At 47.8% G+C, this 25,639-nt stretch overlaps 1 protein-coding gene across 1 annotated transcript; it reads left to right on the top strand.

Moving 5' to 3' along the window:
• Nucleotides 1-13,332: 13,332 nt before the first annotated feature.
• Nucleotides 13,333-25,167, top strand: Ccl24 (C-C motif chemokine ligand 24). Its single transcript, XM_046422850.2, has 4 exons — nucleotides 13,333-13,535; nucleotides 22,216-22,471; nucleotides 22,685-22,802; nucleotides 24,109-25,167. Exons 2-4 carry the CDS (start codon nucleotides 22,399-22,401, stop codon nucleotides 24,275-24,277), a joined length of 360 nt encoding a protein of 119 aa, XP_046278806.1. The 5' UTR covers nucleotides 13,333-13,535; nucleotides 22,216-22,398; the 3' UTR covers nucleotides 24,278-25,167.
• The last annotated feature ends 472 nt before the right edge of the window (nucleotides 25,168-25,639 follow it).

Below are 25,639 nucleotides of genomic sequence, written 5' to 3'. Positions count from 1 at the left end.
GCGTGTGAGTGTACGTGAGTGTGAGTTTGTGTGTGAGTGTGTGTGTTATGAATGTGAGTGTGTGTGTGTGTGCCTGTGTGTGTGTGAGTGTGAGTGTGTGCGTGTGTTGCTAGTGACTGAACCCCAGGATGCTCCTCCAATGAGCGACATAGCCCTCTTCCTAAGTCGCCCAGTTATGTCTTCTTTTATAATTAGAATGTAAAGATTCTAATTGTAAGTGATAAGTATTTTTAAAGTCAAAACAAGTTTTAATCTACCACAAGTAACCTTTTTCTTCTTTCCTTTTTTTTTAAATTTTTTTTCCATTTGGGTGTAAGAGGAAATAAAAAAAAATCCTAAGATCCCACATTGGGTTTCCGAGTCCTGGAAAGATTCAAGAATGGGCAGAGGACATGGCCACACGCAGCTCCCTGCTGTCACCCTGGCCATCATTACACTTAGGTGTCTGAAAGCAACAACGCTGTTTCTTAAAATGGGTTGGTCCAAGCCAGGCACGGTGGCGCACGCCTGTAATCCCAGCGGCTCAGGAGGCCCAGGAGGCCCAGGCAGGAGGATAGCGAGTTCAAAGTCAGCCCCAGCAAAAGCAAGGCCCTAAGCAACTCAGTGACATTCTGTCTCTAAATAAAGTACAAAATAGGACTGGGGACATGGCTCAGTGGCCGAGTGTCCCTGAGTTTAATCTCCAGTAGCTCCCAAAATAGATAGATAGATAGATAAAGGGCTGGCCCAGAACTCAGATCCCCTGTAGAATGCACTGACTCTCGCCATCAGCTGCCACAGGACCCAGAGGCTGAATGTCAGGACTCCCGTGTGGCCCAGGAGCAACTGGGTGGTGGAGCACCTGCCTAGGCACCCAGGGCCCTGGCCTCCCACCCCAGCTCCACAAATCAACATGCTCCCGTGTAAGGGCCTCTTTCCTGTCCTTGTAGTTGAACATCTGTGCACAGACAATGTGGACAGGACACCCAGTGGCATTTCTGCCAGCAGTGGGCTCTCTGGATGCCTGAGGTCCCTGAAGGTCATCGTGGGCCCGGGGAACTCCTATTGCCTAGTGACGTCAGCACTGTCAGGATGTCAACGACCTCCTGTGCTGCCAGGCGTGTGATGGCATGTGAAGATGTTGTTTCAAGCTTGCTGCTGGGTCAAGGGTTCACCACGCTGAGCTGTCAATCCTTACCGCAGAAACCGCAGCTTCTGCTTATGGAAAGTTAGTCTTACTGAGACGGGATGCGGTGGGATGTCGCTTGAGGCCTACAGTGGCCTCCTGCTGCTCCTGGTCCCATCCCAAGGTCATGGGAAGGGATGGACCCAGGCCATTGAGACTGCGGCGAGTGGGGCTGGGGTGCAGCCCAGTGGCAGGGCCCGTGCCCAGCAGGCGGGAGGCCCTGGGTTCCATCTCCATTGAAAAAGAGAAAAGATTGGGCAGACAGCCATGGGGTCGCCTGAGGACCCATCTGTCGGAAGGTGTCCCCAGCCCTAGGAGACAGGTGGTTACAGCAGAGATCACAAGGCCAGTGTTCTGCTCCCACGAATTTAAACTAAGACGAACATCGGGGAACCTTCTGCCCACCATCAAAGCTGGTCCATCACCAGTCCCCCTGGCCTCTGTGGGGCATCCACGGGTCACAAAAATAAAAGGATTTTTAAACATTATATTTTTTTTCAGTTTGTTTTTGTTCTGATTTTTTTTTAAACGAACAGACCCTTTTCCCAAAAGTGCAGTTTTGGGGTTACAGAAACATGGGTGGACCGGGGCTGGGGTGCGTTGTCATAGAGAAACAAGGTCAGGAGATCTCCCCGCGGTGTGGCCCTGGAGTCAACCACCGGTTGTTCACTTGGAAACTGCCGAGAGGAGATTTCAGCGCTGACATCACCAATCAATGGTAAGTACAGGGTACAAATGGCCAACAGAGAAATGAAAAAAATGCCAGACTTCGTTAGGAAAAATGCAAATGAGGAGTTTTTTTTGCACCTGCCAGAAGGCACTATCATGAAAAAGACAAAGTGTGACCAAGGTGGTAAGATGTGGAGAGAAAGTCCATCTGCTGGTGGGAATGGAGCAGCCATGAACACAATATGGGAAACAGTAAGGAGTCCTGAAAATTAAAAATGAAATTGAAGTACAATTCAGCTATCCTTCTTCTGGGTATAGGCCCAAGAAACGAAATCCAAAGAGTTCTCTGCACTGCCAAGGGCAGCATTATTCACAATAACTAATATGGAAGCAATCTAAGTGTCTAACCGTGTATGAGTAGGCAAAGAAAACAAGGTGTATATATACACAGTGGAATACTATACAGCCTTCAAAACAAGGGGAATTCTGTCATTTGCAACAGCCTGGATGAACCTGGAGGTTGAATAAATCAGTCAAATAAATCAGACGCAGAAAAAGAAGCACTGTATGATTTCATGTATATATGGAATCTAAAAATGTGGAACTCAGATGTGGAGAGTAGGCACCATAGATTGAGGGGTGGAGAAGATGGGAGAAAGAGAGATGTTGGTCAAAGGGTACAAAGTTTCAGTCAGAAGGAATAAATTTTAGTGGCCATGTTAGCCAACTCTGTGTTACTATAGCAAAACACCTGAGATAATCAATTTAATAAGGGAAAAAGGTTTATTTTGGGCTCACAGTTTCAGAGTTTTCTTTTCATGGTCACTTGGCCCTGTTTGCTCTGGGCCTATTGGGGAGGCAGCACAGGATGTCAGAGGAGTCCTGTTTACCTCACGAGAGCTGGGAAGTAGAGAGAGAGAAAAGGGGGGTCCCTTATCCCCTTCAAGGGCACCCCAATGACCTAACTGCCTTCCACTAGGCCCTGCCTCCTAGAGGTCCAAACCTTTTACCACAAACCTTTGGGAGACATTTCAAATTTCAATCATAGCCCTGACCTATCTGTTGCACAGAATAACTACAGTTAATAATACTGTATTGTATATTTCAAAATTGCTAAAAGAATAGACCGTAAATGTTTTGACCACACAGACAAGTAATATGTACTTAAGGATGGACATATTAACCAGCTCGATTTAATTATTCCACCACAAAAACACATTAAAACACCACCTTGGACCTTGCACACAGATATGATTATTATCAACTAATAAAATGATAACCATGCGAGGCAACACCTGTGTTAATCACCTTAATTAGGCATAACACAGTGCAGACCTATTTCAAAATATCATGTTGGACACCATCATTTGATACAACTTTTATTTGTTGGTTTAAAAAGTTTTTAAATAGACAATAACTAGAAAAAGATTCTATGGATGTGTGTTCACTATTTATTCATTTGATACAATTTTTATTTGTTGGTTTAAAAAGTTTTTAAATAGACAATAACTAGAAAAAGATTCTATGGATGTGTGTTCACTATTTATTCATTTGATACAATTTTTATTTGTTGGTTTAAAAAGTTTTTAAATAGACAATAACTAGAAAAAGATTCTATGGATGTGTGTTCACTATTTATTCTATCCAGTTTGTTGACATGAATAAAAATGACTCTGTTTATTATTAAAAAAAAAAAAGAAGGCGGCCGGGCTAGGGCTCAGTGGTAGCGCACCTGCCTGGCACGTGTGAGGCCCTGGGTTTGATTCTCAGCACCCCATACAAATAAATAATAAAAAAGGTCTATCAACAACTAAAATATATATATATATATATATATTTAAAAAAGAAGGAAATTGATGGGAAAATGTGGAGCTCTGACAAACCCCCTTTCCCTTGCCAGGGCGCCCAGCTTCTCAGTGGTCTATATTTTGAATGAACAGGGTCCGTGGGTTCCAACGGGTGAACCAGTACTGACTGATACATCATGGTCACTTAGGTCTGTGGTTCGTCGTCGGGTTCGTTTCCGTCATGCGCTCTGTGGGTTCTACCAAGTATTTGATGACACACCTCCTACATTACTGGGTCACCCTGGATGGTCTCACTGCTCCAAACTCCCTGGAGCGCCAGCTGGCCCTCCTCCCTGTCTCCCTCGGAGACTCCTGACAGATCTGGTTACTGTCCCGTGGTTTTGTCTTTTCAAGAGTGCTGTCTGGTTAGAATCATCTGGTATCTCTTTCTTGCAATACCGGGAATTATGATTTGTCTCTCTTGTTCTAGACCCCGCTGTGGGCATGAGATGGTGCCTACTGTGGTTTTGAATTGTGTTTCCTTAAGATTAATGATGCTGAGTGTCTTCTTTGCACGCATATTGGCCACTTGAATATCTTTGGAGAAATATCTTTTCAGACTCTTTGACTTCTTTTAATGGGGTTATTTATCTTTTTATTATTGAGTCATAGTGTTTTTTTTTTCAGTACTGGGGATTGAACCCAGGAATGCTCTACCCCTGAGCTACACCATCCCCAGTCCTTCTTACATTTAATTTTGAGAAAGGATCTTGCAAAATTTCCGAGACTGACCTTGAACCAGCAGATGACATAACTTCACTCTTCTTTATGACTGGGTAAAACTCCGTTGGTATATCTACCCCAATTTCTTTACTCCATCACCTCCTGAAGGCCGTCTAGGCTGGTTCTATAACTTAGCTATTGTGAATTGTGCTGCTATAAATATGGGAATACATGTATTGCTGTAGTAGGCTGATTTTAGTTCTTTTGGATAAATGCCAAGGAGTAAGACAGCTGGTCACACAGTGAGTCTATTCCTAGCCTTCTGAAGAATCCCCATACTGCTTTCCAAAGTGGTTTACTAACTTGCCAACATTCTTTTGTGTGTGTGTGTGTGTGTGTGTGTGTGTGTGTGTGGGAGTACTGGGGATTGAACTCAGGGGCATTCAACCACTGAGCCACATTCCCAGCCTTATTTTGTATTTTATTTGAGACAGGGTCTCACTGAGTTGCTTAGTGCCTTGTTTTTGCTGAGGCTGGCTTTGAACTTGGAATCCTCCTGCCTCAGCCTCTCGAATTGCTGGATTACAGACAAGCGCCACCGTGCCCAGCTACTAACTTGCCAACATTCTAAAATTTTATTACTTTTGGGCACTACAGATTGAACCCAGGGGCACATTACCATTGAGCCACATCTCTAGCCCTTTTTATTTTTTATTTTGAGAGAGGGTTTTTGCTTAAGTTGGTTAGGGTCAGGCTAAGTTGCTGGGTTGGCCTCTCAACTTGCAATCCTCCTGCCTCAGCCTCTTGAATCACTGGGATAGATTACAGGTGTGAGCCCAAATTCTAATTTTTTAAATATTTTATTTTTTTATTTTAGGTGAACACAATATCTTTATTTTATTTTTATGTGGTGCTGAGGATCGAACCCAGTGCCTCACACATGCTAGGCGAGCGCCCTACCACTGAGCCACAACTCCAGCCCCTAAATTTTTTTTTAATATTTATTTTTTAAAAATTGTAGTTGGACACAATACCTTTGTTTTATTTGTTTATTTTTATGTAGTGCTGAGGATCGAACCCAGGGCCTCACACATGCTAGGTGAACACTCTACCACTGAGCCACAACCCCAGCCCCAAATTCTGAAATTTTAATTAAGTGAAATTTGTATATTTTTTTCCTTGGGTTGCTCATGTTTTTAGTGTCATATCTAAGAACACGTCACCAAATTCAAAGTTATGAAGATTTATTCCTGTTTCTTTTCTGTGTTTTATTGTTTTAGCTCTTACATTTAGGAGTTTGATCCATGTTAATTTTCAGATATGGCGTGTGGCAGGGGTTCAATTTGTTTCTTTTGTGTGTGGATGGGGAGCAGCTGTCCTAGCATCATTGATGGTCTTGACACTCTTGCCGTTAGTCAGCTGAGTGGAAATGTGAGGTTTGCATCTAGATTTTCAGCTCTATCCATTTATCTATGCTGGTATCAAACTGTCTTGATGACCGGAGTTTTGTAGCATGTTTTGAAATCAAGAAATGTGAGTCTTCCAACTTTATTCTTCTTTTTCAGGATTTTTTTGGGCTATTCTAGATCTCTTGAATTTCCATATAAATTTTAGAGTCAGCTTGTCAATTTTTGCAAAGAAACCTGTTGACATTCTGCTAGTGTTTGTGCTGAATCTATAAATCACTTTGGGGATTAGTTCCATTTTAATAAGATTAAGTATACCAACCATGCACATAGGATGTTTTTCCTTTTATTTTATTTTCTTTCATTTCTTTTGACAGTGTTTTGTCATTTCAGTATATAAATGTTTTCACCTCCTTGGTTAAATTTACTTCTAATTACGTCATTCTTTTTTTCTCCTTGTACTGGGGATTGAACCTGGGGGCACTTACTCACTGAGCCACATCCCCAGTCCTTTTTATATTTTATTTAGAGACAGCATCTCACTGAGTTGCTTAGGGCCTCACTAAGTTGCTGAGGCTGGCTTTGGACTCATGATCCTCCTGCCTCAGCCTCCTAAGCTGCTGGGATTGCAGGTGTGCACCGCCGTGCCTGGCTGACACTGTGGTTTGGAGACAGAGCCCACCACGAGGAGCAGCACTTATCCAGGTTAAGATAGTGAAAACGTTGAGCAGAGGATGAGATGGTCAGACCCCCTGAAAAAGGGCAGATGCACCCCAGGACCTAACTCCTGGCTCCTCAGCTCCAGAGAGCTTGCTCGTGCCCTTCCTCACCCCCTCAAGCACCAGCCCTGTCTGACCAGCCTCAGAAACTCAGCTGTTATTAGAGCCAGGGGGGACCCTCACCAGGAGCCTCCAAGGACAGGCAACACACAGGATAAAGCTGTGGAGGAGTCACGTGAGCAGCCAATTCCCAGGACCCTGTTACTCATGTGACTTGCGTTTTCTCCCCCTCCCAACCCACGGGCCCCCAGCAGCAGCTCATGGCCATCTCAGGGCAGAGATGTGTCTACAGATGCAGCATCAAAATGAGAGATGGAATGTAGGTGCCAAGTGGGGGGCACCCCTCCCTCAAAATCCAAGTGCTGCTTAGAAAGAGAAAAACACCCTTCAAAAGGCACTGACAGCCAGTTCCATCCCTCAACTCCAGCCTCTCCCTTGAACAAAACTAGCTCTCCTGTCCCCAGGCCCGCTGTGTCTCTTGGGACTTCCACCAATAGACTCTCGTTCCCAGTTGGACTTCATCTGTTTCTGATGGAGAACACCAGAATCCACTGAGCCGGTGACAGTTTTGCTGCTTATTTTGTTGATATGGTGTATTTTATTGATTGGTTGATATTTGCTTTTTTGTTTGTTTGTTTGTTTGGTACCAGGGATTGAACCAAGGAGCGCTTAACCACAGAACCACATCCCCAGCCATTTTTACTGTGTTTTATTTAGAGACAGGTTCTCACTAAGTTGCTTAGGACCTCACTAAATTACTGAGGCTGGCTTTGAACTTGCGATCCTCCTGCCTCAGCCTCCCAAGTTGCTGGGATTATAGGAGTGCACCACCGCGCCAGTTTCTATTATTTCCTTCTTTTCACTTGTTTTTGGGTTGACTTTTAGCGTTCTTTTCATTTCTAAAGATGGAAGCTTAGGTCATTGATTTTTTTTCTTTTCTTTTTTTTTAATATTTATTTTTAGTTTAAGGTTTTCTTTATTTTACATTTACGTGGTGCTGAGGATCGAACCCAGTGCCTCGTGCATGCTAGGCGAGCACTCTACCACTGAGCCCCAGCCCCAGCCCAGGTCATTGATTTTCACCTCTCTCTCTCTCTCTTCCTGTGTGTGTGTGTGTGTGTGTGTGCACACGTGTGAGTCCTAACACAGACTTAAGAGCTATACATTTACCTCTAAGCATTAGGTTAGCTGAATCCCTGAATTTTTTTGTTGTGGTGGTAGAACATGCACATGACTCCACAACTTTTTATTTTTTATTTATTTTTTTTATTTTTTACTTATAGGTGGACACATATCTTTATTTTATTTTATTTTTTTATATGGTACTGAGAATCCAACCCATGGCCTCGTGCGTGCTAGACGAGCACTCTACCTCTGAGCCACAATCCCAGCCCCACAACTTTTGATTTTTTTGCATTTTTTCCATATTTTTATTGGTGTATTATAGTTGTACATAATGATTTGTCATGTTTCCTTTATCATTCAACTCAAAATCTTTTATAATATTCCTCTAACTCTTCCTTTAACCTGTGGATTATTTAGAAATGTGTTAAATTCTCATTTTTTCCCTAGACCCATTATTATTACTGATTTTATTTAATTTCCATTGCAATTGGAGGACATATTCCCTAACACTTCTTATTTTGAATATATGGGGCCATTGGTCAGATGTATAGTATATTTCAGTGGCCATATGATGTGTGTTTAAGAAAAATAAATGAATGTCAAGCATTTGTTGAATGTAGGCTTCTGTAAGTAAATGTCAGTTAGGTCAAGGTGATTCCAGTTTTTTATGTCCTTATCAATTTTCATCTGTATGAACTATCAATTACTGAGAGAGCTGAATTAAAATTTCCAACTATGCCGGGCGCAGTGGCACACACCTGTAATCCCAGCGACTCAGGAGGCTGAGGCAGGAGGATCACAAGTTCAAAGCCAGCCTCAGCAACAGCAAGGTGCTAAGCAATTCAGTGATACCCTGTCTCTAAATAAAATACAAAAAAAAAAAAAAAAAAGAGCTTAGGGATGTGGCTCAGGGGTTAAGTGCCTGGTACCAAAACAAAACAAAAAACAAAAAAAGTGCTGGGGATGTAGCTAAGTGTACTGTGTCTCTGGTTTCAATCCCCTGTACTGCAAAGACAAAAACAAACAAATTAAAAATCAAAAACAAACAAAACAAAAACCTCCAAAGACAGTGGTGAATTTGTCTATTTCTCCCTTGAATTCTGGCGATTTTTGCTTCATTTATCTTTAAGGTCTGTCACTAGGTGCACACTTATTTATGCTTGTGGTGCCTTCCAGATGAGCAAGATGAATTGTTCCTCCCTCCATTTGTATCGTGTGTCTTTCTGGACTCTTTTATTTTCAGCCTATCTGTGTCTTTACCTTTAAAATTCGTCTTTTGTAGGCAGCTTACAGTGAGGTCTGGCTCTTTCACTCCGTCTGACAATCCACACCTTTTATCTGCCATTTAGTATAGTGCGGAGCTCAGACCTGTCCCTAGAGAGGCCTGCTTGCCAAGGTGGCCTTTGATTGGCATCTGGGAACTTGGCTCCTGCCATGTTCCCAGCCGCCAGTTAACTGATAAGATGGTTCTCCTCGGAGCCTACAGCACGGTGCAGACAATGTGCTTTGTTCTGAACCCTGAGTTCCTCCTGGGAGGCTGGAGTTCTGGTGCCTTCTAGGCACAGCGTGTCTACGTGGCCAGCCTCAGTGGACATCCTGGACACCGATCCCTAACGGGCTTCTCTGGGCAGGGTCACACACATGGTGCTGTGTTTCGTGGCTGGGAGAAGAGTGTGCTGTTTTCTCATTTCTGGGAGGGAGGGAGCATACGGAAACCTGCTCACAGATTCCTCCAGATGCCACAGTGACTGTGATCCAGCCGTGCGTCCTTAAAACATCCGTGTGACAAATCTCAGCCATAAATATAATAACCACAGGCTGATTTTTCTAGGATCTTTGTAATGAATTTGCAAACATAGCAGTAGTCTTGGGGGGCCCTGATATGGTCCATTAGCATTTAACATAATTATTGATATAATTGGATTAATTCTATCTGTTTATTGTTCCTTTTTTTTTTTTTTTGATCCCAGGGATTGAACTCAGGGGCACTCAACCACTGAGCCATACCCCCAGCCCTATTTTGTATTTTATTTAGAGGCAGGGTCTCACCGAATTGCTTAGGGTCTCACTATTGCTGAGGCTGGCTTTGAACTCGAGATCCTCCTGCCTCAGCCTCCCAAAGCCCCTGGGATTGCAGGTGTGCGCTGCTGAGCCTGCTGGTCCTGTTTTGCTGTTTGTTTGTTTTGTACTGCTGTGTTCTTTCTTGCCTTTTTTTGGAGTTGATTGCATATTTACATTAGAATTTCATTCGATTCATGTGTTGACTCTTGCTATCTCTTTGTGTCTCCTTCCTGGTGGTTACGCTAGGAATACAATATAGATCATTTATGTAGATCCACAATCTACTCAGACTCAACACACCGTGGGCACCTGTACAGGGCACTGCCTTTGACCCTTCAGGCTGTGGTTACGTGTATCACATCAACATATGTAATAACACACAGCACAGTGTCTTTATTTTTTACTTTAAACTGTCACATATGACCACGTGTCTGTATGTGATTTTTTTTCAACAAAGATGGTCCTTTCTATTGATCACCTATTTACCATTTATCATTCCTTCCTTACTTCCTGAAGATCACCATCCCTGGTCCCGCCAAAGAGCACCTGTCAGCCTTATTTCTGAATGGGGGTTCTCATCTCACACCGACTCAGCTACGTTCCTTTTTTAAAAATATTTATTTATTTTTATTTTTTTTTTTAGTTTTCGGCGGACACTTGAAAAATTACAAAATAGTCAGAACTGCGTGTTGTGTAGATGCTGTCTCCTATTGGAGTTGTCATATTCTAGGAAACTGTGTCCATAGGATCATCCTTGCAATGAGCCACTTTGTGTGGGAGGGGGGCACTGGGAATTGAATCCAGGTGCACGCTACCACTGAGCTATATCCCCTAAAAGATTTTATTTTTTTCTTTTAAGACAGGCTCTTCCTTAATTGCCCAGGCTGGCCTCAAACTTGAAATTCTCCTTTCTCAGCCTCCCAAGTCACTGAGATGACAGGTGTGGGTCACCCCTTTGGGTGCAATTAGCCATTCTTCTCCCTGCCACACACACATTTTTAATTAATGCATCATGGTTATACATATTGATGGGACTGCAACAAGCCCTTCTAGAGGGTCACTGTCCACAGTGGCAAGAACTTGGGAGAGGAACTAGGGCAGGGGAGCAGGAGTCACTGGACAATTCCCTCATGTTCTGGGTGGAAGAATGAGCACAGGGCTCTCTTGGAGCCCTGTCTCCCCAGCAAGGTTAGGAACCTGCTGAGAGGCTGAGATGCTTCATGGACACAGTATGAAGTGTGGTGCTGAGAATCTTCCCATGTTCCTGGTCAGTGTCACTGTCTGTCCTGGTGCCCCCCATCTCCCCCATGGGCTCCCATAGGACCCCCCTTCCTTAGGCTGCAAGACTTACTGGGTAACTAATCATCTGCTTACTCAGTGACTCCTTTGTGGCCAGAGCTGCCAATAGAGTGAGTCCGAGCTGGCTTTGGGGGCCTGATGGACGGGGTGCTACTGTCACTCCGTCTCACTTCTGCACAATGCCTGGCAGTTTGCAAGGAGCTTTTGTGACTCTCTCTCTTTCAAGTGTCACCAGTTCAGCACTGTGGGGAAGCAGGTACCACCAGGGCCAGGGCATGCAGGAGGAAACCACCGTCCAAACTCACACACTCCTGAAGAGGAGAGTGCCGGCATGGGCTCCCGCTCCTACCCGTTGTCCCCTGCCCAGGGCTTTGTGGCCCCACATCTGGGGAAGCAAGATTCCTGACTATTCCAACTGATCCCTTGAGTTTTGGGGTTGAGCGATGAACAGATGCAGACCTTCGATGTCCTCGATGTCCTCGGGCAGCCCAGTGGGGGAGTAGGGCCTCTACAAACCCAGCTCCTCCTCCAGGTTTTTCTGTCTTAGGGAAGAAATCCAGCTGTGTGGGTCCTTCAGGAAGAAAATCCTTTCACTTCTCTTTTCTGTGTAGGGTCCTCAGCCACCAGATTTTGTGGATCAGCAGAATTTGGAATGTTTTTGACATCTAAATAGAAGCTATTTTGACATGAAGGATGAGTCCTAGAGTGGGGCAGGATAAAAAAAACTGGGTGGTTAGAGATTCCTGTCCCTTCCTGGGCTGGAACTCTTGCCTCCTCAGGGCCCTGGCTATGGGACATTAGGAAGGTCCCCTCACACTCTCTCATAGCCGTCTCCCTCCTGCACCTACCTGCTCCCAGGGGGCCTCGGGTTCGTGCATATCTTCCAACATCCCTCTGAACACCACTCTTCTCCTCCATGTGTCTCCCAGGACTTGATGACCATGAACACCCAAGACCTTACCCTGCCTGGGTCCCACCCTGTGGTACACCAAAGCCAGCTCACACTGATCTGAGAGAGCCAACCATGACCCTATCTTCCAACTCCACGTCAGGGACATCCTCTTGGTAGCTTGGAACCATGTGGAAATGTTGACAGCACAGAAATTGGCAAACACCACTAATCAGAGAGCCCTCCCACAGAGCGAGTTGTGAACCCTGACCAGCACGCCACTGGCCCCCTGGCCACCTGTCAACCCAGCCCTGTCAAGGTATTTGGTATCCTTCAGCCTGGGAGGGCTTTAGTGAATGACACGCTCCGTGTGCTCAGGGCAGGGAGCGTGGGTACTTTGTGCACTGTCTCTCTCCCTGCCCCAACCTGCCAACCTCACCGCCTTCCCTCACTTTCCAAAAACACAGCCACGTCCCCTGTTCACCAGGCTGCTCTCTGCCCATACTCTGGGAGGCCCTCGCACCTTTTCCACCTGGATCTCCTCCCTGTCCCTCTCTGAAACGTCCCTGATCCCCACCAAGAGCCCTTTGTACTCGCAAGTGCGTGGCAGGAGCAATTCCAGCTCATTAACGTTTACTGCATGAGGCGCAGCGCCAGGAAGGCATGCTCGGCGGTGCCCCTGCGCCCCTCCTGATACCCCAGGAAGGAAGAGGTTTCATCTCCACTTCCTGATGGCGGACATGGCTGGTTCAGCCAGGATCTGCACCCAGGCCTGGCTGCTCCAACGCCTCTGCTCCTTAGGCCTTATCATGCTACCCTGAAGTCCCTTGTTTATGTGTTTGTTTTTCTAGTGGACTCTGAGCTCTCAGGGCATTGAGTCTAAAATGGGTGCTGCCCAGATCCCAGATGGCCAGGGATGGCAGGACTTCCTCATCGGAGTCTGAGCCGCCTGTGTGGCTATCAGCCAAGGGCGGCTTGCACAGCGCCCCCCGCTGGAAGGTTCCCGCAGCCCCCGGGGGTGGTAGGAACTGCCTCTGGATGGCTTTGTCCACCACTGCTGTCCTCCTAGTGTCTTCTTTAAACTTGACCTCATGATACCTGCTTCTGTTCCCCTTGGGCCTCCAACATCTAGAGGCATTGAGCAGTGTGGCACCGAGACATACAGAGGTGTCCCCAGGTCCCTCAGGCTGCAGCCAATCCCCGGGTGTCATCCTGACTGGGCCAGCCACTAGCAGTGTCCTTGGGTTCAGCCACCATCTGCACCTCCTGTGCCAAGCTCTTGAAAGCCTTCTCATCCAGAGACCAAAGGGCAAGGCACTTCACAGCTGCCCCCTGTCACCCCCTGCCACCACCTGGGGCCACACCCCTTCCAGGACTGGGCTTGGATGTGTGGGCAGGAGTTCATCCTCACAGGGGCCTCCACCCCACATATCTGTCCCTGTCCCCATCTGCCTGTTGCCAGCCAACTTCCTGAAAGTCCTTGTGAACCTTGGGCTCCTGAGCCCTCATGCCAAGATGCACAGGCGTCTCCTGAGGCCCCTCCTCTCCTCCCATACTTCCGGCCCCCCATCCGATAAGTCAGGGGAGAACACACTGCGCTTGGTGCCAAGGCGGTCACTGGGTCGCCTCCAGGTAAGTGACTCCCAGGACCGCCCCTGCGCATAGCACGGGAGCCCCTCTGTTCCCCACCCCAGCCCCTGCCCCCACCCTCCTGGCACCTTCTACAGTCTCCTGGTGCCACCAACCCCGGATGTTCTGTCGACCTTGTCTTAGGAGGCAGTGTCGGGGCAGGAGGGAGCCAAGGGAGGCTGAGTGGCCAAGGGGACAGTGAGGGTTGAAAGGAGGGGATGGACTGCAGAGTGCCCCAGGGAGCAGAATGGACAGCACCCAGTAGCGTGTCCACCTGGCACCGTGACAAGGACACAGGCTTTCCCAGGGAGATATAGGACGAGCCTGCTGTGTCGTGGCTGAGGGGTCTCCAGCAAGTCATCACACTCTCTGACCTCAGTTTTCTCACTGGCAAAATGGGGACAAGAAGAGGACCAGGTGACCATCCAGAGGAGCTGGGCAGGGCTGGGGGAGGTGGATGCCGGCATGGATGGACGCAGGAGTGAGTGATTTGATTCTGTTTCCTCAGTGGGTTTGCAGGGGGGATTGGTGGTTTTCATTTTTTCTTTTGGGGTGCTGGAGGTGGAACCTAGGGCCTTGCACATACTAGGCAAGTACTCTACCACTGAGCTGCACCCCCAGTTCTTTTTTATTTTTATTTTTTATTTTGAAACAGGGTCTCCCTTAGTTGCCTAGGCTCACCTCGAACTTAGATCCTCCTGCCTCGGCCTCTCACATAGCTGGGATGACAGGTGTGCGCCACCAAATCCGACTAGTTTGTGGGATGTGTTCCTCATATTAAGAAACACATTTGCATTTTAACAAAGCGGGGGTTATTTAAGTGGAGATCTCACTTATCTGTTCAGATTAGTTGGGGGAGGAGGGAGATATTTCAACCCTCAAAATGCCTCTGCTAAGCAGGACCTTGAAACATTTCTCTGTCCCCTAGCCCTGGGCACCAAGAAAAGCCCTGAGCGCCTAGCCCTGGCCCCAAGATTTTCGGTACTGTTTTCCTCCTTCTCCTCCTCCTCCTCCTCCTCCTTCTCCTCCTCCTCCTCCTCCTCCTCCTCCTCCTCCTTCTTCTTCTCTCTCTCTTTTTGGTACCAGGGATTGAATCCAGGGGCACTTAACCACTGAGCCACATTCCCGGCCCCCCCCAACCCTTTATATATTTTATGTAGAGATGGGGTCTCGCTAAGTTGCTTAGGACCTCACTAAGTTGCTGAGGCTGGCTTTGAGCTTGCCATCCTCCTGCCTCAGCCTCCCAAGCAGCTGGGATGACAGGTGTGCTCCACCATGCGTGGCTCATTTTTCTCCTTAAAGTCCATTCAGGGCCCAGTAGGGCAGACTGACTTGGAGTTCAATTTCAGGGGCCCAGAAAGACCCCACTGACCTAGTATTTGCGCCTCTGCTGTCTAATGCCTGAGGATCTCCTGTGGGGCTCACAGCCTGTGCGCTGTGCTTTGAAATTTACCAAAGGCCCTCCTGTCCGTTATCTCCTTGGATTCTCATGACCCTGCGAGACCACCTGAAAGAGGTCACGCCCCTGCCTCCCCTCCATCTCATAGGTGAGGAAATTGAAGCACGGGAGAAACCAGTGACCAGACCACAGCTAGTTTTTAGCAGGTCTGAGACTAGAACATTCCACTCCACTATGGCTACCCCTCCATGGGGCTATGGGTTTGCCTTTAACCTGTTTCAAACTTCACTAGGAAGACTCACATTAAAAAAAAAATTAGACTTCTTTACTACCCAGTGACTAGTTTTCTCTCTGTAATTCGTAAGTGACTTGTGGGGAGACCTTGAAGAGTCTTCACAAATGGTCACCCTGCTTTCGCCTGCTAGTTTTAGCATTTGTGGGTGATTTCTTTGCTTTTTGTGTGTGTGTTTATGACTTGACATTCTACTAAGAGGAGAGCTTTCCTTCACTGTCCTTGTCAGTTTGCTGGGACTGTGTAGCCCGTTGGTACTACCTGGGTAGCTTCAACAGCATCCATTCGCTGGAAGTCTGAGATGGGGCTGAGAACAAGGCTGTCCTGGGCCTCCGTCCAGCACCATCTTCTGTCTCCATACCAAGAAATACATTTGCATTTTAACAAAGCAGGGATGATTTAAGTGGGGATCTCACTTATCTGTATCAGACTAGTTGGGGGAGGAGTTATCTTCTTCATCTTATCTCCCCTTTGTCCATGTTGGTCTCTGGTCCAAATTTCCCCTTTCTTTAAGAACTCGAGTTATATTGGACTAGGGCCCACCTACTGGCCTCATTTTATCTTAATAACCCCTTTGATTCTTTTTTTAAAATATACTTTCATTTGATTTGATTTATTTTTATGGGGTGCTGAGGATCGAACCCAGCGCCTCTCACGTGCTAGGCAAGCGCCCTGCCACTGAGCCCCAGCCCCAGCCCCTCCCCTTTGATTCTGTGAACACTTTCTGATTTTCTGACATAAAAAGATGTCCCAGCCTCTAGTTTTCCTGCCCCAGAACTGGAGCTGCCATTTCCTCCAGGACCATGGATGAGCTGGGCTTGCTCGTGGTTGTGTCCTTCTTTCTAGGCCCCCTAGCAGACAGAGCTAGAGGAACATCTCATGCAGAGTCCCAATGGGTAACTGACCTCTCTGCTTCCGGGCCAACATCCCTGGGTCCACTCTCTCCGTCCCCCTTTCTGTATTTTCAACTTGCTTCTCCATTAGTGAGAAAAAGGACCTTTTGGATTCATTTGCAAAGGGCTCACCTACAAGAAGGCTCTTACAGCCGGGCACTGTGGGGCATGCCTGTAACCCCATCAGCTTGAGAGGCTGAGGCAGGAGGATCATGTGTTCAAAGCCAGCCTCGACAACTTTTTTGAGACCCTAAGCCACTCAGCAAGATCCTGTCTCTAAATAAAATATAAAAAGGCTGGGGGTGTGGCTCAGGAGTTAAGCACCTCGGGTTCAATCCCTGGTACTTACTCTGAGCTATTATCTGTCACTGTGTAGAGTGAATGCCACTCGCTGCCTTTCTGTAGAGTAGGTTTTGATATAAGAAGGACCTGACTAAGAGGGCTCTGGGGCCTGAGGAAGACTCCCAGGGAATCAAAAGAGAGAGAGAAGGGCCCCGGAACATGGGGTCCCTGAGAACTGAGCTGTACAAACCCCCCTGACAGAAGCGTCCTCCTCTACCTGCTTGTCAGGAGGTGCCCAGGAGAGGCCCAGGGGAAATCCTAGGGCCACCTACCTTCCTGTGCCCTTTCAGGTTCCAGTCTGATAAAGCAGGCTATTGGGTGGGTGTCAGCCACCCTGGATAGACAGGCCAGGTCTTTGGCATTGGGTGTGGCCTGAATAAAGCCATTGAGGCCCCATCATTTGAATAAACATTTTGAAAAAGATCCCCCCCCACTTATTTTTTATTGAGATAAAATTGACAAAACACAAAATTCACCTTCTTATTCTCTCTAAATTATAAGTTGAATAGCACAATTAATCAATTGAACATGAGCACAATTTAACATCAGCACAATTTAACTATCAGTATCATCCATCAATAAATAATCATGATCTAATTCCAGAACATTTCCTTCAACCCCAGAAGAAACCCGTCCCTAATTTCTCCACTCACCCAGACCCTGGCAACTACTAGTCTGCTTTAATAGGATTTGCCTATTCTGATCTTTTCTTATAAATGGAATTATATAATATGTGCCTTTAGTGTCTGACTTCTGTCGATTAGTGTAAGTTTTTCAAGGTTCACCTGTTTGTAGCACATATCACTATTTTATTCCTTTTTATAGTTGAATACTATTCCACTGTATAGATATGCCACTGATTGTTTATCCACTCATCAGTTAATAGAAACTTAGGCTATTTCCACTTTTCGGCTATTATGAATCAATCTACTAAGAATAGCAGCATGCAAGTTTTTGTGTGCTCATATGTTTTGATGCATTTGGATATATAGCCACTAGTGGCCTTGCTGAGTCATATCATAACTCTGTGTTTAAGGAACTGGAAACATTTCCAAAGTGACGGCACCATTGATACTCCCACCAGCAATGAATGACAGTTCTTGCTTCTTTGCCAACATTTTTTAAAAAAATTATAATAAAAAAGAAATGAAAAACACCACATACTGTAAAATTTACCTCCAACCATTTTTTGCAGTACTGGAAATTGAACCCAGGACACTCTACTTAAGCTATGGCCCAGCCCTTTTAGTTATTTATTTTAAATTTTAAATCTTGAGACAGGGTCTCGCTAAGATGCTGAGTCTGACTTCAGATTTGTGATCCTCCTGCCTCTGCTTTCTGAATCACTGGGATTACTACTACTGCATCCAGATGGATGCTAGGCTCTTATCAGGTATAAGAGTCCAAATATTTCCCCTGGGGCTGTGGGTTGTCTTTCATATTGATAATATCCTTGGATGCCCAAAATTTGAAATTTAGATTAAGTCCACTTTATCTGTTTGTTCTTTGGTTGCTTGTGCTCCTCACAGTTTTGGAGGCTTGGAAGTCCAAATGCTATTGTGCCACTAATCTGATGAGGGTCCACTGGCTGAATCATCCCATACCATATGCCGTCACATGGTGGGAGAGCAAGATGTGAGAGAAAGTGTGGAGATCTGACCACAGATCTGACCTCATAGTTAAAAAATTGTTTCCTAATTCAAATTTTATAGGTTTCACTCTTACATTTAAAGTCTTTGATCCACATTGAGTGGGTTTTTGTGTATGGTGTGAGGTAGGGGTTCAATTCATTCTCTTGCTGCAAATATCCCATTGTCCCAACACCATTTGTTGAAAATGTTCCCCATTGAATGGTCTCCTCACCATTGTTGAAAGTTAGTTCATCTTACACATATGACTTTATGTCTAGACTCTCAATTCCATTCCATTGATCTAGGTGTCTCTCCTATGCTAGTGTCAAACTCTCTTGCTGACAGTAGATCTGTAGTAAGTTTTGAAATTGGAGAATATGAGACTTGCACCTTTGCTTTTTATCAAAAAGGTGTTTTAGCTCTTTGGAGGTCCTTGCATTTCCATCTGAATTTTAGGATCAGTTTGTCCATTTTTCTCTCTGCCTAAGCCTTCCTCTCTCTCCCTACCCACATATTAACCCTGTATTTCTTCAGGTTTGGGCTTCAAACTTGAGGAGGAGTTAGGGAGTATGTGTCTTTGGCCAAATTACTTTTCCTCTCTTTATAAGAAGAATGTTCACATCTATTCTTAAGGGTCATCATTGTAAAGATTAAGTTAAATGTAATAATGACTTAAAGTTCATGGAAGAACTGAATGTGGATTGTTGGTTTAGTCAGCTCACCAGCTTGTAAATAGATTGCTATAACAAGAATGACCATCTTTGGGAGGACACTTGTTCTACACTGAACAGGGACCAAGTGCTTTTTCCCATTTCACAGAGGAAGATACTAGCATTAAGGCACAGGGGAATTAATAACCTTCGTCATGAAGAGTTACGCTAAGATCTCAGCCCTGCCAAGTGACTCTCACATCCGTGGTCCTTTTGGGCCATGGTTACTAGCCGGTCTTCTCCAGGTATAGGGAGGGGTTTAAGCAGGTGGGTTCTTGGAACCCTGCAGGTGTTTCTCACCCACAACCTGGAATGCAGCCTAGCTAGATGTCCCAGTCTGTTTTATGTCGTTATAACAGAATACCAAAGACCCGGTAACTGACAAAGAAATTTCTTGCAGTTCTTGGGGCTGGAAAGTCCAAAGTCCAAAGTTGAGAGGCCCACATCCAGAGAGAACCTTCTTGCTGTGTCATTCAATGGCAGAAGGCAGAAGGGCAAGAGAGTATGCACGTGAGAGAGGAAAGAAGGAGACCGTGTTCATCTTTTTGTCAAGAATCCACTTCTGGGCTGGGGTTGTGGCTCAGTGGTAGAGCGCTCGCCTAGCACGTGCGAGGCACTGGGTTCGATCCTCAGCACCACATAAATGTAAAATAAAGATATTGTGTCCACCTAAAACTTAAAAATAAATAAATATAGAAAAAAAAAGAAGAATCCACTTCCATGATAATAATCTTAATCCATTAACATGGGCAGAGCCCTGGTGACCTGTCACAGAAAAGCAGGGAGGTGAAACTCCAGATCTCGGTTCTTGTTCTCTCCAAGCAGAGGACAACAAAGGAGGCAATGCTGTCCCCAATTTTATGACTCTTTGATGTTGACCAGGAGAACTGGGGACCACCTCTCTACTCTTTGCCAATCAGGTGTTCAACTCCTCCTTCGAGTTGGGCGGTGAAGTTTTTGACCTTAGTTGGTCCTGATGGCCCTCCTGTTTAGGGGGACTTTGTCTACCGGTCAATCCCATGTTAAATGTGAGTACTAGGGTCAGTTGCTGGTCAGATGTTACCTTAGTGCACCTGTGTTGCTAAAGGAATCTTCCTTCCCAGACAAATGGAAACACCTTTAGCCCTACTTCCTGGCTTTAGGTCAACATCAGCGGACCCTATCAAGAGTTAGTCCCATTAATCTTGTTCTCTTGACATAGTTCCCAATTAGCTCCTTTGCTGCGGTTTCTTTTCTACAAATTAACCACCACACTTTGCTTTCCTGTTTACTTTGGAAGTAGTTTAAAGAAGGACCCTAAATTAATCTAAAGAACACTTGTGACCTGGCCTGCATTTCCTTGCTCATTGCTAGCTGTGACCTAACATGAACCAGTCACCTCATCTGTCCCCACCTCTCAACGCTGTTGCCTCAGAGACGAAGTTTCCCACGCAGGAAACTTCAAAGCAGGTGGAGATGGGCAGACTTCAAGGCAGGGGCCCCTCACATTCTGCCGGTCCCTCTCCGGGAGGTTTTTGAGGTCTATCTAATGTGGAGAACGGAACTGGACTTCTCCTGCCTCCACTAGGTCCAGACCCGCTTTGTGCCTCCCCTGGACATCTCCCAGTTGGCTTTCCGTCCTCAGACTCCTTCCCACCAGACCTGCCAGGGGTCACTAGACCACAGAGCTGACCTCTGTGGTGTGATGGTCACGGGTGGGGATAAGAGATCAGATGGAAAGACCTAGGCCAAGAGAGGGGCCTTCTGCTCCTCTGTCTTCCCTTCCTCCTCCTCCTCCTCCTCCTCCTCCTCCTCCTCTCCCTCCACCTTTCCTTTCTCTCCTGCTTTCCTAGACCTCCTCCTCCCACTCTTACTTTAGCCACCTCTGGCTGTCAGATCCCACCCCTTCAAGACGGGGAAGGGTGGGGATTCCCATTTTGGGAGCCAGGAGAAGGGCCCTTGGATAGTATCTGGTCCCTTTCCTCTTATGATACCCATCTTCCCCCTCGGGCGGCGGGGTTGGTGGCCCCGGCCTTCACTTCCTCCCTAGATACAGCATGAAGACTCTGTATGCTTGTGGAGGCCTTGGAAAATCCCTTGGGGTGTTACTCATCTGGGGTACGGTGCCATCCCAAGCCTCCCACCCCATGCCCTTCCGTTAGCCCACTTTGGTTGCGACACTGAGACAGCGAGGGGCAGAGCCCTGCTCACCCCTGTCCACTCTCCTGCCCGCGTGGCCATCTCTTCTCTGCTTCTTCCTCCTGCTCTGTCCCTCTTGCAGCACCCACTGAGTCATCAAACCAGACCCACAGAGGACTGTCACCCCCGAATTGTTGAGGTGCAAAGGTCAGGACCGGGTGTCAGAAGGTATCAGGATGAAAAGCCCCAGCACCTGCGAAGGGCTGGACCATGACTTCTCCTGTCACCCTCCCCACTACTGTGCCCCTTGACGATTGTCCCTGCTGGCTGGTGAGGAGAGAGAGGAAAAGAGGGACAGATTCAAAGATAGTGAAATGCTGAGTCGGGCTCTTGGCAGGATTCACTCCGTAAAGAAGGGCAATGAGATCTGGCCCTGGCTGGCCTCCCCGACTTGGGTCTTGCCCTATCTGGGGACCTGCCACTGTGGACTTGCTGTGTCTCTGGTCCAGGGGAAATAGTCCCAAAGTTGATTCATCCCATGTCCATTCTGCAAATACAGGTGACCTACTTGGGACTTGGTGGGTGTAGAGATGACACATGGATCTCAAGGTGCCTGGGGGAGGTGTGTGACTGACACTTAACAGGCTGCCTGCTGGGACTGTGTTGCCTGGAAACTCAGGACATAGTGTAGGGACACATTGGACTTACCTTCTGGATCCTTCCAGCCTACATGGGTCAGAAGCTGCCTGGGGAAGGTGTCCATCTTCAGGCCCTTTGGACTTTCCCAGATCCTACAGGCTAAATGGCTTCTGTAAGTTGTGAAGCCACCAAGACCCCACGTGTGCCACCACGGCAGACGGATCCATATGGATGCTGGATCTGCCTCCCTCTGCCAGCACCCGGTCCTCTCTATGCACACAAGGTCACCCTCTCTCTCCCCACGGGAAGCACACCAGGGGCTGACACCCGGCTCAGTTCTAGGAAAACATTTGGTGAATGAATGCACAAATGAATGGAAGGAAGATGAGGATTACCACTCATTGCCAGCTGAGAACACTGAGGGCCAGAGAGGTGAGTGACTCACCCAGGGTCCCTAGGGAGTGAGCAGCAGAGCCATCCCTTCCCGCCTTCTGACTGTGCATCCAAAGACTTTGCGCTTGGCCCCAGCAGAGCAGTGGCACTCCCCCCGCCCTTCCCCCCCCCCCACACACACACCCCAGCTCTTACTCGTTGAGACCCATATAACCCCTGACTCAGCTGGAAACCACTGGCAGCTGCCCGCTCTTTCTTGACCGCAGAGAGCCCAGGATTTTCGAGGAAGCGTGGTGAGGGCGGGGACTCCGAGCGCCTGGTTCTCCTGAGCCGTCATATAAAGGGCAGATCGAGGGAGGCTGGTGTGCTGCTGGAACCAGCCTCCTCCCCGGGCCTTCGCCTCCCACGCACTGCCTTGGAGCCCTGAGCTGCAACTTCTGCTGCAGGACATGGCAGGTCCCCCGAGCATCATAGCTGGCTTCCTGCTTCTGGCCCTTTGTGTCCAATGCATCATCCCCACAGGTGAGACCTCCAGCCCCCGTCTGGGTCTCTTGGGCAGGTCATGGTTCCTAGGTGCCATTGTTAAAGCGGGGTGGAGGGCTAAGCAGCAGGGGAAACCCCAAGGGAGGCAGCCCAGGGAGTGGAACACCAGCAGGGTGCTCTGTGCTCCGTATCCCAGGTCCAGAGCCTGCAGCAGGCTGGGAAAGGACATGGCTCTTCTCTGTCTCTTTGCAGGCTCCGTGGTCACCCCCTTTTCTTGCTGCTTCAACTTTACGGCCAAGAAAATTCCCCAGAAACGAGTGGTAAGCTACCAGTTGACCAGCGGGAGCACCTGCGTCAAGGCAGGGGTGATGTGAGTACTACGCCAGGAGAGGGGCAGGGAACAAGGCGCCTCCAGGGTCTCTGAGAAGTCAAGTCGGCTGTGCATCCCTGCTCACCTCTCTGAGCCTCAGTTTCCTTGCCCCTAAAACTAGGAGGAAGATGTAGATCCAAAATCTTTGAAAGAGCACCAAACATATCCAAGGCACTGTTGGGGGGTATAGGATACCATCTTAACTGACTCCCTCAAAAATTCTATGGAAGCTAGGTGCAGTAGTGCATGCCTGTAATCCCAGAGGCTCGGGAGGCTGAGGCAGGAGGATCACAAGTTCAAAACCAGCCTCAGCAACTTAGCAAGGTGCTAAACAACTTAGCAAGACCTATATATAATATAAAAAGGGCTGGGGATGGGGCTCAGCAGTTAAGCACCCCTGGGTTCAATCTCTGGTACAAAAAAAAAATCTATGGGGGGGGTGTGATCATTCCCACTTTACCAAGTATAACTGAGGCTCACAAAGATGACTTGTTCAAGGTCACCCATGAAGCCAGATATCGGTGCTCCCCATAATTTCATAGACGCCTCTCACACAAGTTAGCAAACAAGTTTCCCTTAGCAAAGGGCAGCACACAATGAAATCTGATATCCATATTTGTTATTAATCTTCCCCAGCTGGTACCCAGTCCCATGGCCTCGGGGTCCCCAGATCAGAGCTGGCTTGGAAGGGGGCAACCCAGGCTCCCACCCCGGCCGTGGCATCCTTACCAACCACTCACTTCCATACAGTGTGGGAACTGGTACCGTCTGCCTTGGAATTTATTTTACTTTGGTCCTGGGGATTGAACCCAGGGCTGCTCTACCACGGCGCTACATCCCCAGCCCTTTTTATTTTTTGAGTCAGGGTCTTGCTAAGTTGCCCAGGTTAGCTTCCAACATGCGATCCTCCTACCTCAGCCTTCGGAGTCTCTGGGACCCCAGGCGTGTGCCACTGTGCCCACTTTGACATCTGTCCTTTATTCTGGGCATTTCCATTGCATTTTCGACTCCTCGCTATGGTAGGGGCTGAGTCTCTGAGTCTCTTCCTTCAGAGGCCACATTATCTAGAGGCAGGTCTGGGCCTCCACCATCTGACAGGGAGGACCCTGAATCAGTCCGGCACTGCCCTCCCCCCATTCATTTCCAAGGTCAAGACACAGAGGCACACAGACAGATGTGCCAGGAAGTTGCAGGGGCCGTGCAGGGAGCTGGCCCTCCTGCCCTTCCCCGCTCACTTCTTCATAAAGTCAAGGGGGACCAGGGCCCTGCCCGGCCCCAGGTGAGCCCCTGACCTTCCTTCCCACAGCTTCACCACCACGGCCGGCCGGAAGGTCTGTGCTGACCCCAATCAGCTGTGGGTCCAGGAGTACAAGAAGAACCTGGACTCCGAGCAGAAGCAGCCTTCTGCAGAGGCCAGGGTCCGGGGTGTCAAGGTCCGCAGGCCGAGACGCCGTGGCAACAGAACTGCCATCTAACGCCACCTGCCCTCCCGCCCTGAGTCTGGGCACAGGCTCCTCACCAGGCAGCTTGGGGCCTGAGAAGCCAGTAGGAGTTGGGCAGGGGTCCGTTTTCCTGTGCGCCCTCAGCGAAGGGTCCATTCTGTGAAAATCCCAAGGGAACAGGCTGCTCTGCTCCCTGGAAGCTGAGCCACGGCTCCAAGTGTCCTGGGCCCCTGGCTTTCTCCAAGCTGGGTGAGAAGTTTCCAGATGGAGGGGTGTGGCAGCCCTTTGCCCTTCTGACCCGGAGCTGGCCCTCCTCTGACCTGCAGGCTCCATCAGAGCCCAGGTGCATGAGACCCAAGCCCCTGCAGACACACCTTCCTTGAGTGGAGCCTGCAGGTGGCTTCAGAGGGTCCTCTGGTCTTGTGATGGGCCTGAGCGCTGTCTGTCTGTCTGTCTGGGGATGGTAACCTGTCAACAGAGACACTCCCCAGCATCTTGAGGGTGCTCCTGGATGGCCCCACCTCCAGCACTTCCAATAAATAAGAATTCAACAAAAATGGAGGATCCCTTTACAGATACACTGCAGAATCCTTGCCCACTTCTAGAAATTTCAGAAACTCATTGGCTCTTGTAAAGAAAAGGCAACGGAGGGCCAGGGTGAGGGGCCGACCCGCACTGTTAGATGGCTTTGCAAAGACAGGAATTTAAGGAAACATTCTGCTTGGTGACAGGACTTGATTCTTGCTGCTTTGGGGACAAAGACCTGCACTGCCTTTAGTACGGGGGTTTCCCCTATATTTTGATGAAGGGAAAATGGATTGGGAGCTGAGGAGGGGGAGAAAGCCCCCCAGCTTTTTCTCTGTGCATGAGATACAGTGAGATTTGTCAAGTGCATCGACAGAGTCGCTGTTCTCAAATCATAATCCAAGTAAACTCATTTCTTCTCTGAAGATGGTGGTGTCTCATCTGTTCTCACCTCTTTTGGGAAAGGGTTGGTGGTGAATCATAGAAATGTGATCCACAGAGCATCCTGGGCCACCTACTCCAGGCTGGGAGGGGACGAAGTACCTGAGCCCAGAGCACCTGAGCATCCAGCCACGGTCCTGGCCTGCCCTTGGGAGTCCTGGTACAAGGTGTAAGCAGAAAATTCGAGGGCTGGGGGTGTAGTTCAGTGGGTTTCATCATCAGCATGGCAAGAGTAAATAAAAGGGAAATCCATTACACTGATTAAGCTTAGCAAAGCTTATTTGAGCAAAACAAAAACAATGATCCGGAAATCGGGTGACCAGAGCCACTTCTGAGAACTCCAACCAAAATGTGATCTGTGGACATTTTTAGAAAAAACAGAAGTAAGGTATTGGAAACAACTTAATTGGCCACAACTCAGTCAGTCGG

Source organism: Marmota monax, unplaced genomic scaffold, assembly GCF_021218885.2.
Source record: "Marmota monax isolate L192 unplaced genomic scaffold, Marmota_monax_Labrador192_F-V1.1 WCK01_AAM20220418_F8-fsc00237, whole genome shotgun sequence".
Lineage (NCBI taxonomy): Eukaryota > Metazoa > Chordata > Mammalia > Rodentia > Sciuridae > Marmota > Marmota monax.
The sequence above is the reverse complement of the archived record's forward strand: the minus strand, read 5'-3'. Positions and strand labels throughout refer to the sequence as shown.